Here is an 18,595-nt window from a genome sequence, read left to right on the forward strand (position 1 = left end):
GGTCCATTTCCAACAGGAACAAACTAGTTTTGAAGATGTTTCACATCATTAAATGTAACTTAAACAAAAGACAAGTATGATGTCATTATTTAATTACAAAAATAAATGTTAATTTCTATGTAAGTATGCTGTTGCTCCATCTCTAAAGGACAATCTATATGATATTATTGTGTAATAGTCTGGTATAATGAGATGTGTAGCGTCTCCAGGTCGGCTCACTTGCTCATGGGGTCCGTTGCATCCTTCTCAAAAACTCAATTAACTATTACACAGCTCACAACTGAGCTATCACTACTTATAGTCATTTCATTATACCTCAGCCGACATGCTGTAACTCATGGGAGCCAGGCTCCGGGTTGTCTGATGGCTCTGGATAACCAATGACCCCCCCAACGAGACTGGAGACAAAGGAGGAATCCTGCCTCCATGAATGTTGGAGTTCTGCAGACCATCAGTACTGATAGCCCAGCCTCACACCCCTGGAACTTCCCATCAACTTGTGACCTTAACATGCAAATCACCCTGCGCCTAGCAGTTTTACTGCCGTTAAAAGTCAACAAGAATTCCCTAATCTAAACCAAATCAATGCCTTGACCGGGGATGACCAAAGTTCTGACTGAAGACACACACATACACACCCGCAACCACACACACACACACAAAGCGTCTGGAAACGCTCATCCTGACCCCCACATGCACACACATAAGGAGAGTTCCTTGATTCAAGTTTCAATAAAACAATAGTAAAACCCTACCTGACCCATGCCTAACACACCTGTATATGTATTCCCCTTTTGCCTTTATATTTTTATGGGTTTATTACCACTCATGACCTGTTGTTCTGTTTTTCATGAAACAGAACCATGTTTTATAAGATAAGAATGTATGTTTTAATTGCCTATACCCAGTTTCCTTTCCTCTCATACTGTTTCTTTCATGTCTACTATCAAAATGATCCGCTTTTACTTTTATAAGCAATAGTGTATGCCATGTGGTCATCCAAGTACATAATATGAGCCTACGATACTTCAACTGAATCTTTATCCATTCCTGACTTCACCATAAAGTATGCAAATGAGTGACGGAGCGGAGACAAAGAAACGTTTCCCTCCAAAAGTTCAGGTGTTGGATTGGTCACTCTGAAAAACTGGGCGCGACCAAGGGATCAATAAAAACCCTAAGCACCCATCTATAGTAGCTTTTTAGCTTTTTGGCTTTTTTAGCTTTGGCTTTTTGCTCAGCTTTTTGCTCTGCTCAGCTCGGCTTGGCCCACGGGGGCCAACCCCCTCTCCGCTCTGCGGTCGGGGGGCCCCGTGCGCCTTTTCTTCCCGGCACGATCTCTTCTATCGTCGCCCGACTCGACGCCGATCTTTCTTCGGGACAAGACTTTCACTTTCTCTTGAGACTTTGCCGGCAGCTTCAATCGAGGAACTTTGCACCACCGAAACCTTTTTCGTTCCGGCAGAATCTCTTGCTCAGTCCGAGGACTTTGAATCTCCGAACCTCCTTGATCCACTACATCAGGACGCTTGTCAACGAACCAATGCAAGTAAAAGCTACTAATTATTTTAGATCCGCAATTTTAAGCTGAAGCCCCTTTATTAAGGCGAAATTACCTTGACGATTCTCACACGTGGTAATCAAAACTCGATCTGAAACTTGCCATATTTGATCTCTTCTCTGTTTCCTTATCTCTCTCTCTCTCTCTCTCTCTCTCTCTCTCGCGTTCTGATTTCCTCCGTATTCCCTTCCTTAATCTCCATCTCTCTTTGCCTACTTATCCCCTCTCTATGGTCCTTAACCTGTCTTTTATGTATGTGTGTCGTAGTTAGTATGTGTTGTGTGTTTTTGTTTTATTAAATGTATTTTATTCACGAGTGATTGTCTCTGTGCTTTGCTCACAATTTCGGGGTCCCTGAATATTGCTCTTGCTACATGCTAAATTACAGCTAGTACTTTATAAAGTAGTTATTCTTTCTTGGCCAGGAAGATAACTTTCCCTGGAATTAATGCATAATTATTCTGTCTGTTCGGTGGACGAACAAATCAAATAATTGTGTTATTGATTCTCTGACCGTTAGTTCTAAGAACCCCCATTTGAATATTTATAATTAATTATAACCAGTTATAATTACACTTAAATATTTAAATTTTGAGCTAGATTCGCTACAGATCCATTTGCAGCAGTTTCTTTAACAGTGAAAAATTTGTTTCATTTATTTTCATGGTGATTGTTGAACATGTAGTGTGAAGCCTAATGCAGGTAGATTGTGCTGTTTTGAAGGAGGAGGTTTTGTCATACATCAGAGTCCTGTAGCACTGTGTCTAATCTCACTGCACTGAAATAAACTGTACTGTCATCTAGCTGAAGATTTTTAATGGTAAGTATCCCATCATTTTGTGCATTTCCATGTAGCTTGATTTTGGATTTCAGGGAATCTACAAAATATGGAAAATTTGTAGATTCCTGTATTTTCTTGCAAAATTCCCCTACATGAGAGAGAGTGAAACAGTCTTCCTGAAAATGCAGATGACTGAAAAACCAAATAGCTTAGACTGGTCTCTTCTTGACCGGAAAGAAACTCGAATAAAAGAAAATGTGATACTTTTACATTTACACTTACAGTTGGTACTTCATTGTTTAAGGTATGTTTGAAGTTAATACAGCTGCTTATACTTTGATTACTATAGTTTGGTTTAATCATGTCTGTTAAAAAAAAACACTGGCAATATATCAGTTTCAGACCACAGGAGCAGGTGTTAATGAGGTGCTGAGAATATTTACACAGAGGTTTTTGTACTGAATTGAGCAGATATGCAGCACTGTGTAATAAGCAGCACAGAAGTACACTGCACTGTCATTGGATGAAAGATTTTTGATGGTCAAAGAGACATTTTTGCTTCCATCCCCAACAATCTCCACTTTAAGCTTAAAATCATTTTCAATTTGTGGTGGTGATGTTCCCACTTGATATCCAATAAAGGTCAGTCCCTGGTCTTGTCTGTACCAAAGGATTCGATTATAATTTGGTACACTGTGTTCACACTGGATTTTAACAGATTTTTGATGGTTGCCAAAGAGATCAGGAGGATTCTGGTTAACACGATTACTCTGAGAAAAACCTGCAATGAGAGAAAGTATTGACTGTAATGATATTAAATGACATTAATATAACAGTGCTTAAACAACATTAATATGAATAAAGGTTTACCTCCAGGACATATCATTAAAACCCATATAATACTGGCAGCTCGGATCATGTTGAACGTCTGAATGTCTGTTTTAAACTGAGCTCATTTGCACTCATGTGTCTGATGTAATAAAACATGTGATCAGGTTTCCTTCATGCTTTAACAGCACAGCGCCCACATATGAGGAAAATGAGAACTGCATGTCTGTTGAGGAAAAATAGAAATTATGGCAATGTGGATAGAATACTGTGAGGGAATGATGATTTATAGTTGCTATTAAATAAGTGATAACAGGAACAAACATGCTTTTAAATGTAATATAAACAAAAGACAAGTATGATGCCATTATTTAATTAAGTAACTAATTTTAGATTCTATGTAAATATGTGGTTGCTCCATCTCTAAAGGACATCCTATATGATATTATTGTGTAATAGTCTGGTATAGTGAGATGTATACTGAGTTTCACTGCCCAGTTTTGACAGGGATTATTCTAAACATTTATTAGACGAGGACTCCCTCTGTCTGTTTTATTAGTGACTGCAGTAACATCAGTGCAGGTGTTTTTGTTCAGCAGTGCAGTAACTCTGTAACACTGTGTTTTCCTACTGCACAGAAATACACAGCACTGTCCTCTATATCCAGATCCTTCACAGTTAAAGATCCATTTGCAGCAATGTTTTTAACAGTTAAAAATTTATTTCTATCCACAGAGCCAAACTCTGGTTCACCACTGGGTGTTTTGTACACGATGAACTCCATGCTCTCTCCTTGGCTCTGTCTGTACCAATACATCTGATTATACCCAAAATCTTTATTATGACTGCACTTCATTTCAACAGATTCTCTTTTAAGATGCCAGGCAACACTGGGGATTTGGAAGACTCCATCATCTTCTGCTAAAACTAAAGGACAACAAAAAAATGATTCAAATTAATGATTTAATTTGCATTTACAAATCCTATTCAGTTTGTAAAATATCTCATACCTGAAGTCCAGTAAAGCAGGAAATGGAGACTGAGTACATCACAGATCATACTGGTTTAAGCTGGTTGTAGGAGAAAAGAAGAGCTCTAGTTTGCTGCAGATAAATCCTGTTAAGGATCAGCTGGAGGAAGTGACATCAATCCTTCTGAAGTCTTCCTGTCACATGATGAATTCTGAATTAGTATGCTTTGTGGTAATTAAATCCTATGTTTTCATTTTAATGTAAAGTTGAGTCTTATTTTATTATCATATCTGTAACGCAGGTTCATGGTGATTGTTGAACATGTAGTGTGAAGCCTAATGCAGGTAGATTGTGCTGTTTTGAAGGAGGAGGTTTTGTCATACATCAGAGTCCTGTAGCACTGTGTCTAATCTCACTGCACTGAAATAAACTGCACTGTCATCTAGCTGCAGATTTTTAATGGTAAGTATCCCATCATTTTGTCCATTTCCATGCAGCTTGATTTTGGATTTCAGGGAATCTTCAGAATATGGAAAATTTGTAGATTCCTGTATTTTCTTGAATAAATTAGGAGTCTGATGAACACTGTTAGCTGCAGAAGATCTTCCTGTATTATACATATGATATAATCACTGCTTTCGACCTGAATTGTACAACATTTGTGTCACAATACAGTAAATTAAGAAAGATCACTATTGATATTGATACACTGCACTGTCATTGGATAAAAGATTTTTGATGGTCAAAGAGACATTTTTGTTTCCATCCCCAACAATCTCCACTTTAGACATAAAATCATTTTCAGTTTGTGGTGGTGATGTTCCCACTTGATATCCAATGAAGGTCAGTCCCTGGTCTTGTCTGTACCAGTTGATTTGATCATAACTTGGTACACTGTGGTCACACTGGATTTTAACAGATTTTTGATGATTGCCAAAGACATCAGGAGGATTCTGGTTAACACGATTACTCTGAGAAAAACCTGCAATGAGAGAGAATATTAATTGGAATGATATTAAATGACATTAATATAACAGTAACAGTGTTTTAACAACATTAATATGAATAAAAATATACCTCCAGGACATATCATTAAAACCCATATAATACTGGCAGCTCGGATCATGTTGAACGTCTGAATGTCTGTTTTAAACTGAGCTGATTTGCACTCGTGTCTGATGTAATAAAACATGTGATCAAGTTTCCCTCATGCTTTAACAGCACAGCGCCCACATATGAGGAAAATGAGAACTGCATGTCTGTTGAGGAAAATAGAAATTATGGCAAAGTGGAAAATATACTGTGAGGGAATGATGGTTCATAGCTGCTATAACAGAAGTGATAACAGGAACAAAGTTGTTTTAAGGATACTGAAAACTTAAAGTTAAAGAATACTGAAAAGGGAATGATAGTTTATAGCTAGTATTACACAAGTGTTTTGATGATGCTTCACATCATTGAATGTAACTTAAACAAAAGTCAAGTAGTATGTCATTATTTCATTAAAATAACTAATTTTACTTTGTGTATGTTATTGCTCCATCTCCAAAGGACATCCTATATGATATCCTATAGTGAGATGCATGTTGAATTTTACTGCCCAGTTTTGACAAAGGGATTAACACAACAACACAGGACACTTAGCACCGAAAAAAGAAAAAGAACATGTGCAATGAAATGTAAATGAAATAAAATGAGATGATGTACAACTTTGAGACCTGACAACATGTATTGTGCAAAATACAATACCAGCGGTTGAGGTACACTACCAGTCAAAAGTTTGGACACACCTTCTAATTCCATGGTCTTTCCTGATGTTTATTTCTTTCTACATTGTAAAACAATGCTGAAGGCGGCCAAAATACACAATAATCTCGTTTGAACAGTTGATATTGAGATATGTCTGCTACTGATGCTCTGTAAAGCCTTCATAACGGCTCTAATCTGAGGTGCTGTTAATTGGTGATTTCTGAGGCTGGTGACTCTAAATGAACTTCTCCTCTGCAGCAGAGGTAAGTTTTGGTCTTGCTTTACTGGGATGGTCTTCATGTGAGCCAGTTTCATCATGGTGCTTGATGGGTTTTGCAAATGCACTTGACAATACTGTTCTTGCAAGAACTATTCCAGAACACCTGACCTTCGTGTCTTAAAATAACAACTGACTGTTTTTTGTTGTCATTACATATGGATTACTTAAGTCCATGTGTGTTATTTCATAGTTTTGAAATCTCCAGTATTCTTCTAGAATGTAGAAAATAAATCCCTAAACAAAAAACATTCAATTAAAAGGTGTGTCCAAACTTTTTACTGGTAGTGTGGTGCAAAATAGAAATAAACATAAATATACGTAAATATAGCAGCAGATGTAATAAACACAAGGGTTGAGGTACTGCAATAGTTTGAACAATATAAGTTATGTGTGTGTGTCCACACAGGTGAGAGAGTGTGTTTGTGTGTGTGTGTTTGTATGTGTGAGAGACAGAGAGTTTTGTACAGTTCAGTCCTGAGTGTGTGTGTGTGTGTGTGAGAGAGAGAGAGAGAGAGAGAGAGAGAGAGTTTTGTACAGTTCAGTCCTGGGTGTTGAGGAGCCTGATGGTTTGAGGAAAGAAACTGTTACACAGTCTGGTTGTGAGGGCCTGAATGCTCTGATACCTCTTTCCAGATGGCAGGAAGGTGAAGAGTGTGTGTGAGGGGTGTGTGGGGTCATCCACAATGCTGTTGGCTTTGCGGATGCAGCGTGCAGTGTAAATGTCCGTGACAGAGGAGAGAGACTCCGATGATCTTCTCAGCTGTCCTCACTATCCGCTGAAGGGTCTTACGATCTGAGACGGTGCAGTGATGCAGCTGCTCAGGATGCTCTCGATGGTCCCTCTGTAGAAGACAGTCAGGATAGGGGAAGGGAGATGGGCTTTCCTCAGCCTCCTCAGGAAGTAGAGGCGCTGCTGGGCTTTCTTGGTGATGGAGTTGGTGATGAGTGACCAGGTGAAGTTCTCTGCCAGATGAACACCAAGGAATTTGGTGCTCTTAGATGAGGACTCCCTCTGTCTGTTATATTAGTGACTGCAGTAACATCAGTGCAGGTGTTTTTGTTCAGCAGTGCAGCACTGTCCTCTATATCCAGATCATTCGCAGTTAAAGATCCATTTGCAGCAATTTCTTTAACAATAAAAAAAAATGTGTTTCTGTCCACAGAGCCAAACTCTGGTTCACCTCTGGTCCTTGTGTACACAATGAACTCCATGCTTTCTCTTTGGCTCTGTCTGTACCAGAACATCTGATTGTAGCTAGCATCTTTATTATGACTGCACTTCATTTCAGCAGATTCTCCTTTAAGATGCCAGACGACACTGGGGATTTGGAAGACTCCATTGTCTTCTGTAACTTCTGCATTTGTATCTTCTAAGTTTTCTCAGTTTCTTAAGATGCAAAATTCCCCTACATGGGAGAGGATGAAACAGTCTTCCTAAAAAAATCAGATGACTGAACAAACAAATGGCTTAGACTGGTCTCTTCTTGACCGGAAAGAAACTCGAATAAAAGAAAATGTGATACTTTTTACATTTACACTTACAGTTGGTACTTCATTGTTTAAGGTATGTTTGAAGTTAATACAGCTGCTTATACTTTGATTACTATAGTTTGGTTTAATCATGTCTGTCAAAAAAACATTGGCAATATATGAATTCCAGACCACAGGAGCAGGTGTTAATGAGGTGCTGAGAATATTTACACAGAGGTTTTTGTACTGAATTGAGCAGATATGCAGCACTGTGTAATAAGCAGCACAGAAGTACACTGCACTGTCATTGGATGAAAGATTTTTGATGGTCAAAGATGCCTTTTTGCTTCCATCCGCAACAATCTCCACTTTAAGCTTAAAGTCATTTTCAATTTTTTGTGATGATATTCCCACTTGATATCCAATGAAGGTCAGTCCCTGGTCTTGTCTGTACCAGTTGATTTGATTATAACTTGGTACACTGTGTTCACACTGGATTTTAACAAATTTCTGATGATTGCCAAAGAGATCAGGAGGATTCTGGTTAACAAGTTTACTCTGAGAAAAACCTGCAATGAGAGAAAGTATTGACTGTAATGATATTAAATGACATTAATATAACAGTGCTTAAACAACATTAATATGAATAAAAGTTTACCTCCAGGACATATCATTAAAACCCATATAATACTGGCAGCTCGGATCATGTTGAACGTCTGAATGTCTGTTTTAAACTGAGCTGATTTGCACCTCATGTGAGTGACGTAGTAAAACATGTGATCAGGTTTCCTTCATGCTTTAACAGCACAGCGCCCACATGAGAACTGCATGTGTGTTGAGGAAAAATAGAAATTATGGCCAAGTGGAAAGAATACTGTGAGGGAATGATGGTTCATAGCTGCTATTAAATAAGTGATAACAGGAACAAACGTGGTTTTAAATGTAATATAAACAAAAGACAAGTATGATGCCATTATTTAATTAAATAACTAATTTTAGATTCTATGTAAATATGTGGTTGCTCCATCTCTAAAGGACATCCTATATGATATTATTGTGTAATAGTCTGGTATAGTGAGATGTATATTGAGTTTCACTGCCCAGTTTTGACAGGGATTATTCTAAACATTTATTAGACGAGGACTCCCTCTGTCTGTTTTATTAGTGACTGCAGTAACATCAGTGCAGGTGTTTTTGTTCAGCAGTGCAGTAACTCTGTAACACTGTGTTCTCTTACTGCACAGAAATATACAGCGCTGTCCTCTATATCCAGATCCTTCACAGTTAAAGATCCATTTGCAGCAATGTTTTTAACAGTTAAAAATTTATTTCTATCCACAGAGCCAAACTCTGGTTCACCACTGGGTGTTTTGTACACGATGAACTCCATGCTCTCTCCTTGGCGCTGTCTGTACCAGTACATCTGATTTTAGGTAGCATCTTTATTATGACTGCACTTCATTTCTGCAGATTCTCCTTTAAGATGCCAGGCAACACTGGGGGTTTGGAAGACTCCATCATCTTTTGCTAAAACTAAAGGACAACAAACAAATGACTTAAATTAATGGTTTAATTTGCATTTACAAATCCTATTCAGTTTGTAAAATATCTCATACCTGATGTCCAGTAAAGCAGGAAATGGAGACTGAGTACATCACAGATCATACTGGTTTAAGCTGGTTGTAGGAGATAAGAAGAGCTCTATAGTTTGCTGCAGATAAATCCTGTTAAGGATCAGCTGGAGGAAGTGACATCAATCCTTCTGAAGTCTTCCTGTCACATGATGAATTCTGAATTAGTATGCTTTGTGGTAATTAAATCCTATGTTTTCATTTTAATGTAAAGTTGAGTCTTATTTTATTATCATATCTGTAACGCAGGTTCATGGTGATTGTTGAACATGTAGTGTGAAGCCTAATGCAGGTAGATTGTGCTGTTTTGAAGGAGGAGGTTTTGTCATACATCAGAGTCCTGTAGCACTGTGTCTAATCTCACTGCACTGAAATAAACTGTACTGTCATCTAGCTGCAGATTTTTAATGGTAAGTATCCCATCATTTTGTCCATTTCCATGCAGCTTGATTTTGGATTTCAGGGAATCTTCAGAATATGGAAAATTTGTAGATTCCTATATTTTCTTGAATAAATTAGGAGTCTGATGAACACTGTTAGCTGCAGAAGATCTTCCTGTATTATACATTTGATATAATCACTGCTTTCGACCTGAATTGTGCAACATTTTTGTCACAATACAGTAAATTAAGAAAGATCACTATTGATATTGATAATGAACAATGCAGATAAAGTAATGAGAACGATGTTCATCTTTGCTCTTCATCTGAGTCAAATGCAGCATGAGTATCTTCTAAGTTTTCTCATCTTTCTTAAGATGCGAAATTCCCCTACATAGGAGAGGGTGAAAAAGTCTTCCTGAAAAAGCAGATGACTGAAAAAGCAAATAGCATAGACTGGTCTCTTCTTGACCAGAAACTGATAAAGTTTTACAAACTTACATGTGGTGCTTACAACTGCTTATACTTTAGATTACTGTAATTGCCTCTAATTATATAAGTGTGACTTTTCTGTTAAAAAAAACCCACTGGCAATATATCAATTCCAGACCACAGGAGCAGGTGTTAATGAGGTGCTGAGAATATTTACACAGAGGTTTTTGTACTGAATAAAGCAGATATGCAGCACTGTGTAATAAGCAGCACAGAAGTACACTGCACTGTCATTGGATGAAAGATTGTTGATGGTCAAAGAGACATTTTTGTTTCCATCCCCAACAATCTCCACTTTAGACATAAAATCATTTTCAATTTTTTGTGATGATGTTCTGTATTGATATCCAATGAAGGTCAGTCCCTGGTCTTGTCTGTACCAAAGGATTCGATCATAACTTGGTACACTGTGTTCACACTGGATTTTAACAGATTTTTGATGGTTGCCAAAGACATCAAGAGGATTCTGGTTAACACGATTACTCTGGGAAAAACCTGCAATGAGAGAAAGTACTGACTGTAATGATATTAAATGACATTAATATAACAGTGCTTAAACAACATTAATATGAATAAAAGTTTACCTCCAGGACATATCATTAAAACCCATATAATACTGGCAGCTCGGATCATGTTGAACGTCTGAATGTCTGTTTTAAACTGAGCTGATTTGATGTAATAAAACATGTGATCAGGTTTCCCTCACGCTTTAACAGCACAGCGCCCACATATGAGGAAAATGAGAACTGCATGTCTGTTGAGAAAAAACAGAAATTATCGGAAAGTGGAAAGAATACTGTGAGGAAATGATGATTTATAGCTGGATAACATAAGTGATAACAGAAACAAACTTATTTTGAGGATGTTACAAAAAATGTAACATTAAAAAAAGACAAGTATAATATTATTATTTAATTAAATAACTTCTTTTAGTTCAATGGAAGTATGTTATTGGTCCATTTCCAACAGGAACAAACTAGTTTTGAAGATGTTTCACATCATTAAATGTAACTTAAACAAAAGACAAGTATGATGTCATTATTTAATTACAAAAATAAATGTTAATTTCTATGTAAGTATGCTGTTGCTCCATCTCTAAAGGACAATCTATATGATATTATTGTGTAATAGTCTGGTATAATGAGATGTGTAGCGTCTCCAGGTCGGCTCACTTGCTCATGGGGTCCGTTGCATCCTTCTCAAAAACTCAATTAACTATTACACAGCTCACAACTGAGCTATCACTACTTATAGTCATTTCATTATACCTCAGCCGACATGCTGTAACTCATGGGAGCCAGGCTCCGGGTTGTCTGATGGCTCTGGATAACCAATGACCCCCCCAACGAGACTGGAGACAAAGGAGGAATCCTGCCTCCATGAATGTTGGAGTTCTGCAGACCATCAGTACTGATAGCCCAGCCTCACACCCCTGGAACTTCCCATCAACTTGTGACCTTAACATGCAAATCACCCTGCGCCTAGCAGTTTTACTGCCGTTAAAAGTCAACAAGAATTCCCTAATCTAAACCAAATCAATGCCTTGACCGGGGATGACCAAAGTTCTGACTGAAGACACACACATACACACCCGCAACCACACACACACACACAAAGCGTCTGGAAACGCTCATCCTGACCCCCACATGCACACACATAAGGAGAGTTCCTTGATTCAAGTTTCAATAAAACAATAGTAAAACCCTACCTGACCCATGCCTAACACACCTGTATATGTATTCCCCTTTTGCCTTTATATTTTTATGGGTTTATTACCACTCATGACCTGTTGTTCTGTTTTTCATGAAACAGAACCATGTTTTATAAGATAAGAATGTATGTTTTAATTGCCTATACCCAGTTTCCTTTCCTCTCATACTGTTTCTTTCATGTCTACTATCAAAATGATCCGCTTTTACTTTTATAAGCAATAGTGTATGCCATGTGGTCATCCAAGTACATAATATGAGCCTACGATACTTCAACTGAATCTTTATCCATTCCTGACTTCACCATAAAGTATGCAAATGAGTGACGGAGCGGAGACAAAGAAACGTTTCCCTCCAAAAGTTCAGGTGTTGGATTGGTCACTCTGAAAAACTGGGCGCGACCAAGGGATCAATAAAAACCCTAAGCACCCATCTATAGTAGCTTTTTAGCTTTTTGGCTTTTTTAGCTTTGGCTTTTTGCTCAGCTTTTTGCTCTGCTCAGCTCGGCTTGGCCCACGGGGGCCAACCCCCTCTCCGCTCTGCGGTCGGGGGGCCCGTGCGCCTTTTCTTCCCGGCACGATCTCTTCTATCGTCGCCCGACTCGACGCCGATCTTTCTTCGGGACAAGACTTTCACTTTCTCTTGAGACTTTGCCGGCAGCTTCAATCGAGGAACTTTGCACCACCGAAACCTTTTTCGTTCCGGCAGAATCTCTTGCTCAGTCCGAGGACTTTGAATCTCCGAACCTCCTTGATCCACTACATCAGGACGCTTGTCAACGAACCAATGCAAGTAAAAGCTACTAATTATTTTAGATCCGCAATTTTAAGCTGAAGCCCCTTTATTAAGGCGAAATTACCTTGACGATTCTCACACGTGGTAATCAAAACTCGATCTGAAACTTGCCATATTTGATCTCTTCTCTGTTTCCTTATCTCTCTCTCTCTCTCTCTCTCTCTCTCTCTCGCGTTCTGATTTCCTCCGTATTCCCTTCCTTAATCTCCATCTCTCTTTGCCTACTTATCCCCTCTCTATGGTCCTTAACCTGTCTTTTATGTATGTGTGTCGTAGTTAGTATGTGTTGTGTGTTTTTGTTTTATTAAATGTATTTTATTCACGAGTGATTGTCTCTGTGCTTTGCTCACAATTTCGGGGTCCCTGAATATTGCTCTTGCTACATGCTAAATTACAGCTAGTACTTTATAAAGTAGTTATTCTTTCTTGGCCAGGAAGATGACTTTCCCTGGAATTAATGCATAATTATTCTGTCTGTTCGGTGGACGAACAAATCAAATAATTGTGTTATTGATTCTCTGACCGTTAGTTCTAAGAACCCCCATTTGAATATTTATAATTAATTATAACCAGTTATAATTACACTTAAATATTTAAATTTTGAGCTAGATTCGCTACAGATGTATACTGAGTTTCACTGCCCAGTTTTGACAAAGGGATTATTCTAAACATTTATTAGACGAGGACTCCCTCTGTCTGTTTTATTAGTGACTGCAGTAACATCAGTGCAGGTGTTTTTGTTCAGCAGTGCAGTAACTCTGTAACACTGTGTTCACTTACTGCACAGAAATACACAGCGCTGTCCTCTATATCCAGATCCTTCACAGTTAAAGATCCATTTGCAATAGTTTCTTTTACAATAGTAAATTTATTTCTATCCACAGAGCCAAACTGTGGCTCACCACTGGGTGTTTTGTACACGATGAACTCCATGCTCTCTCCTTGGCGCTGTCTGTACCAATACATCTGATTATATCTAACATCTTTATTATGACTGCACTTCATTTCTGCAGATTCTCCTTTAGGATGCCAGGCAACACTGGGGATTTGGAAGACTCCATCATCTTCTGCTAAAACTAAAGGACAACAAACAAATGATTCAAATTAATGATTTAATTTGCATTTACAAATCCTATTCAGTTTGTAAAATATCTCATACCTGATGTCCAGTAAAGCAGGAAATGGAGACTGAGTACATCACAGATCATACTGGTTTAAGCTGGTTGTAGGAGATAAGAAGAGCTCTATAGTTTGCTGCAGATAAATCCTGTTAAGGATCAGCTGGAGGAAGTGACATCAATCTTTCTGAAGTCTTCCTGTCACATGATGAATTCTGAATTAGTATGCTTTGTGGTAATTAAATCCTATGTTTTCATTTTAATGTAAAGTTGAGTCTTATTTTATTATCATATCTGTAACGCAGGTTCATGGTGATTGTTGAACATGTAGTGTGAAGCCTAATGCAGGTAGATTGTGCTGTTTTGAAGGAGGAGGTTTTGTCATACATCAGAGTCCTGTAGCACTGTGTCTAATCTCACTGCACTGAAATAAACTGCACTGTCATCTAGCTGCAGATTTTTAATGGTAAGTATCCCATCATTTCGTCCATTTCCATGCAGCTCAATTTTGGAATTCAGGGAATCTTCGGGATATGGAGAATTTGTATTCAAATATCCAAGAAGAAGCTGTAACTGTGTGTTTTCAGATTGTTTATACCACATCATGAATTGATGGTCAGGTATGGAGTGAAAACTGTATTTTCTTGAATAAATTAGGAGTCTCATGAACACTGTTAGCTGCCGAAGATCTTCCTGTATTATACATATGATGTAATCAATGCTTTCAAGTTCAATTTCAAATGCAGCATGGGTATCTTCTAAGTTTCCTCAGATTCCCATGAAGCAAAATTCCCCTACATGGAAGAGAGTGAAACAGTCTTCCTGAAAAAGTAGATGACTGAACAAGCAAATAGCTTAGACTGGTCTCTTCTTGACCGGAAAGAAACTTGAATAAAAGAAAATGTGACACATTTTACATTTACACTTACAGTTGGTACTTCATTGTTTAAGGTATGTTTGAAGTTAATACAGCTGCTTATACTTTGATTACTATAGTTGGGTTTAATCATGTCTGTTAAAAATACACTGGCAATATATCAGTTCCAGACCACAGGAGCAGGTGTTAATGAGGTGCTGAGAATATTTACACAGAGGTTTTTGTATTTATAGCTGGATAACATAAGTGATAACAGAAAGAAACTTATTTTGAGGATGTTACAAAAAATGTAACATTAAAAAAAGACAAGTATAATATTATTATTTAATTAAATAACTTCTTTTAGTTCAATGGAAGTATGTTATTGGTCCATTTCCAACAGGAACAAACTAGTTTTGAAGATGTTTCACATCATTAAATGTAACTTAAACAAAAGACAAGTATGATGTCATTATTTAATTACAAAGATAAATGTTAATTTCTATGTAAGTATGCTGTTGCTCCATCTCTAAAGGACAATCTATATGATATTATTGTGTAATAGTCTGGTATAATGAGATGTATATTGAGTTTCACTGCCCAGTTTTGACAAAGGGATTATTCTAAACATTTATTAGACGAGGACTCCCTCTGTCTGTTTTATTAGTGACTGCAGTAACATCAGTGCAGGTGTTTTTGTTCAGCAGTGCAGTAACTCTGTAACACTGTGTTCACTTACTGCACAGAAATACACAGCACTGTCCTCTATATCCAGATCCTTCACAGTTAAAGATCCATTTGCAGCAATGTTTTTAACAGTTAAAAATTTGTTTCTGTCCACAGAGCCAAACTCTGGTTCACCACTGGGTGTTTTGTACACGATGAACTCCATGCTCTCTCCTTGGCGTTGTCTGTACCAATACATCTGATTATACCCAAAATCTTTATTATGACTGCACTTCATTTCTGCAGATTCTCCTTTAGGATGCCAGAGGACACTGGGGGTTTGGAAGACTCCATCATCTTCTGCTAAAACTAAAGGACAACAAATGATTTGAATTAATGGTTTAATTTGCATTTACAAATCCTATTCAGTTTGTAAAATATCTCATACCTGATGTCCAGTAAAGCAGGAAATGGAGACTGATCATAGCACAGATCATACTGGTTTAAGCTGGTTGTAGGGGATAAGAGGAGCTCTACAGTCTGTTGCAGATAAATCATGTTAAGGATCAGCTGGAGGAAGTGACATCAATCTTTCTGAAGTCTTCCTGTCACATGATGAATTCTGAATTAACATCTGGCTGCAGATTTTTAATGGTAAGTATCCCATCATATCGTCCATTTCCATGCAGCTCGATTTTGGATTTCGGGGAATCTTCAGGATATGGAGAATTTGTATTCAAATATCCAACAAGCTTTAACTGTATTGTTTATACCACATCATGAATTGAGGGTCAGGTATGGAGTGAAAACTGTATTTTCTTGAATGAATTAGGAGTCTGATGAACACTGTAAGCTGCAGGAGATCTTCCTTTATTATATATTTGATATAATCACTGCTTTCGACCTGAATTGTGCAACATTTTTGCCACAATGCAGTAAATTAAGAAAGATCACTATTGATATTGATAATGAACAATGCAGATAAAGTAATGAGAACGATGTTCATCGTTGCTCTTCATCTGAGTCAAATGCAGCATGAGTATCTTCTAAGTTTTCTGAGTTTCTTAAGATGCAAAATGCCCCTACATAGGAGAGGGTGAAAAAGTCTTCCTGAAAAAGCAGATGACTGAAAAAGCAAATAGCATAGACTGGTCTCTTCTTGAGCAGAAAATTTGATAAATTTTTACAAATTTACATGTGGTAGTTACAACTGCTTATATTTTAGATTACTATAATTTCCTCTAATTATATAAGTGTGAGTTTTCTGTTAAAAACACTGGCAATATATCAATTCCAGGCCACAGGAGCAGGTGTTAATGAGGTGCTGAGAATATTTACACAGAGGTTTTTGTACTGAATAAAGCAGATATGCAGCACTGTGTAATAAGCAGCACAGAAGTACACTGCACTGTCATTGGATGAAAGATTGTTGATGGTCAAAGAGACATTTTTGCTTCCATCCCCAACAATCTCCACTTTGGACTTAAAATCATTTTCAATTTTTTGTGGTGATGTTCCCAGTTTATATCCAATAAAGGTCAGTCCCTGGTCTTGTCTGTACCAGTTGATTTGATTATAACTTGGTACACTGTGTTCACACTGGATTTTAACAGATTTTTGATGATTGCCAAAGAGATCAGGAGGATTCTGGTTAACACGATTACTCTGAGAAAAACCTGCAATGAGAGAGAATTTTAATTGGAATGATATTAAATGACATTAATATACAGTAACAGTGCTTAAACAACATTAATATGAATAAAAGTTTACCTCCAGGACATATCATTAAAACCCATATAATACTGGCAGCTCGGATCATGTTGAACGTCTGAATGTCTGTTTTAAACTGAGCTGATTTGCACCTCATGTGAGTGATGTAATAAAACATGTGATCAGGTTTCCCTCATGCTTTAACAGCACAGCGCCCACATATGAGGAAAATGAGAACTGCATGTCTGTTGAGAAAAAATAGAAATTATGGCCAAGTGGAAAATATACTGTGAGGGAATGATGATTTATAGCTGCTATAACAGAAGTTATCGGAGGATCAAACTTGTTTTGAAGATGTTTCACATCATTAAATGTAACTTAAACAAAAGACAATATGATGCCATTATTTAATTAAATAACTTATTTTCATTTCAATGTAAGTATGCTGTTGCTCCATCTCTAAAGGACATCCTATATGATATTATTGTGTAATAGTCTGGTATAGTGAGATGTATATTGAGTTTCACTGCCCAGTTTTGACAAAGGGATTATTCTAAACATTTATTAGACGAGGACTCCCTCTGTCTGTTTTATTAGTGACTGCAGTAACATCAGTGCAGGTGTTTTTGTTCAGCAGTGCAGTAACTCTGTAACACTGTGTTTTCCTACTGCACAGAAATACACAGCACTGTCCTCTATATCCAGATCCTTCACAGTTAAAGATCCATTTGCAATAGTTTCTTTTACAATAGTAAATTTATTTCTATCCACAGAGCCAAACTGTGGCTCACCACTGGGAGTTTTGTACACGATGAACTCCATGCTCTCTCCTTGGCTCTGTCTGTACCAGTACATCTGATTATACCCAAAATCTTTATTATGATTGCACTTCATTTCTGCAGATTATCTTTTAAGATGCCAGGCAACACTGGGCATTTGGAAGACTCCATCATCTTCTGCTAAAACTAAAGGACCACAAATGATTTGAATTAATTATTTAATTTGTATTCACAAATTGTAATCAGTTTGTAAACTGATTGAATCTCATACCTGATGTCCAGTAAAGCAGAAAATTCAGAGTGATTGTATCACAGATCATACTGCTTTAAGCTGGTTGTGAGAGAAAAGAAGAGCTCTATAGTTTGCTGCAGATAAATCCTTTTAAGGATCCGCTGGAGGAAGTGACATCAAACCTTCTATAGTCTTCCTGTCACATGTTGAATACTGAATTTGTATGCTTTCTGGTAATTAAATCCTATGTTTTCATTTTAATGTAAAGTTAATTTATTATCATATCTGTAATGCAGATTTGAAAACTAAAGCTTGAATTAATTCAGCAATTTTTGTATATATGAAATAATCACTGTTTCCCCCCAAATTTACTGATGATTGCCATAATGAATTAAATTGTAAATGTTTAATGTTTACCAGTATTGTGACTGAATAATGCAGTTAAAGTAAGGAATAAAGAATGCTCTTCACCTAAGACAATGGCAGTATGGAAATCTTCGGAGAGTCTGTTACAGAGTTCTGTCTGTGTCTTAAGGTGCAAAACTCTTACAGCACTTTTAACAATGGATATTACCATAAAGCAGCAT

General features: G+C 37.4%; 5 gene segments (V, D, J or C); all 5 read right to left on the reverse strand.

The window, feature by feature from the left end:
* Window positions 1–2,740: 2,740 nt before the first annotated feature.
* LOC131359894 (T cell receptor alpha variable 10-like) lies at window positions 2,741–3,304 on the reverse strand. The segment is given in 2 exon segments: window positions 2,741–3,123; window positions 3,213–3,304. Coding segments are annotated over 2 exon segments (432 nt in total).
* A 458-nt stretch (window positions 3,305–3,762) lies between these two features.
* Window positions 3,763–4,229, reverse strand: LOC131359895 (T cell receptor beta variable 7-2-like). The segment is given in 2 exon segments: window positions 3,763–4,097; window positions 4,181–4,229. Coding segments are annotated over 2 exon segments (384 nt in total).
* Window positions 4,230–7,558: 3,329 nt separating this feature from the next.
* Window positions 7,559–8,360, reverse strand: LOC131359896 (T cell receptor alpha variable 10-like). The segment is given in 3 exon segments: window positions 7,559–7,576; window positions 7,872–8,209; window positions 8,299–8,360. Coding segments are annotated over 3 exon segments (405 nt in total).
* Window positions 8,361–13,388: 5,028 nt separating this feature from the next.
* LOC131359897 (T cell receptor beta variable 7-2-like) lies at window positions 13,389–13,923 on the reverse strand. The segment is given in 2 exon segments: window positions 13,389–13,723; window positions 13,807–13,923. Coding segments are annotated over 2 exon segments (384 nt in total).
* Window positions 13,924–16,574: 2,651 nt separating this feature from the next.
* Window positions 16,575–17,148, reverse strand: LOC131359898 (T cell receptor alpha variable 10-like). The segment is given in 2 exon segments: window positions 16,575–16,963; window positions 17,058–17,148. Coding segments are annotated over 2 exon segments (438 nt in total).
* Window positions 17,149–18,595: the final 1,447 nt, after the last annotated feature.

The sequence above is a fragment of the Hemibagrus wyckioides genome, linkage group LG09 (genome assembly GCF_019097595.1).
Source record: "Hemibagrus wyckioides isolate EC202008001 linkage group LG09, SWU_Hwy_1.0, whole genome shotgun sequence".
In the NCBI taxonomy this organism is placed as follows: domain Eukaryota; kingdom Metazoa; phylum Chordata; class Actinopteri; order Siluriformes; family Bagridae; genus Hemibagrus; species Hemibagrus wyckioides.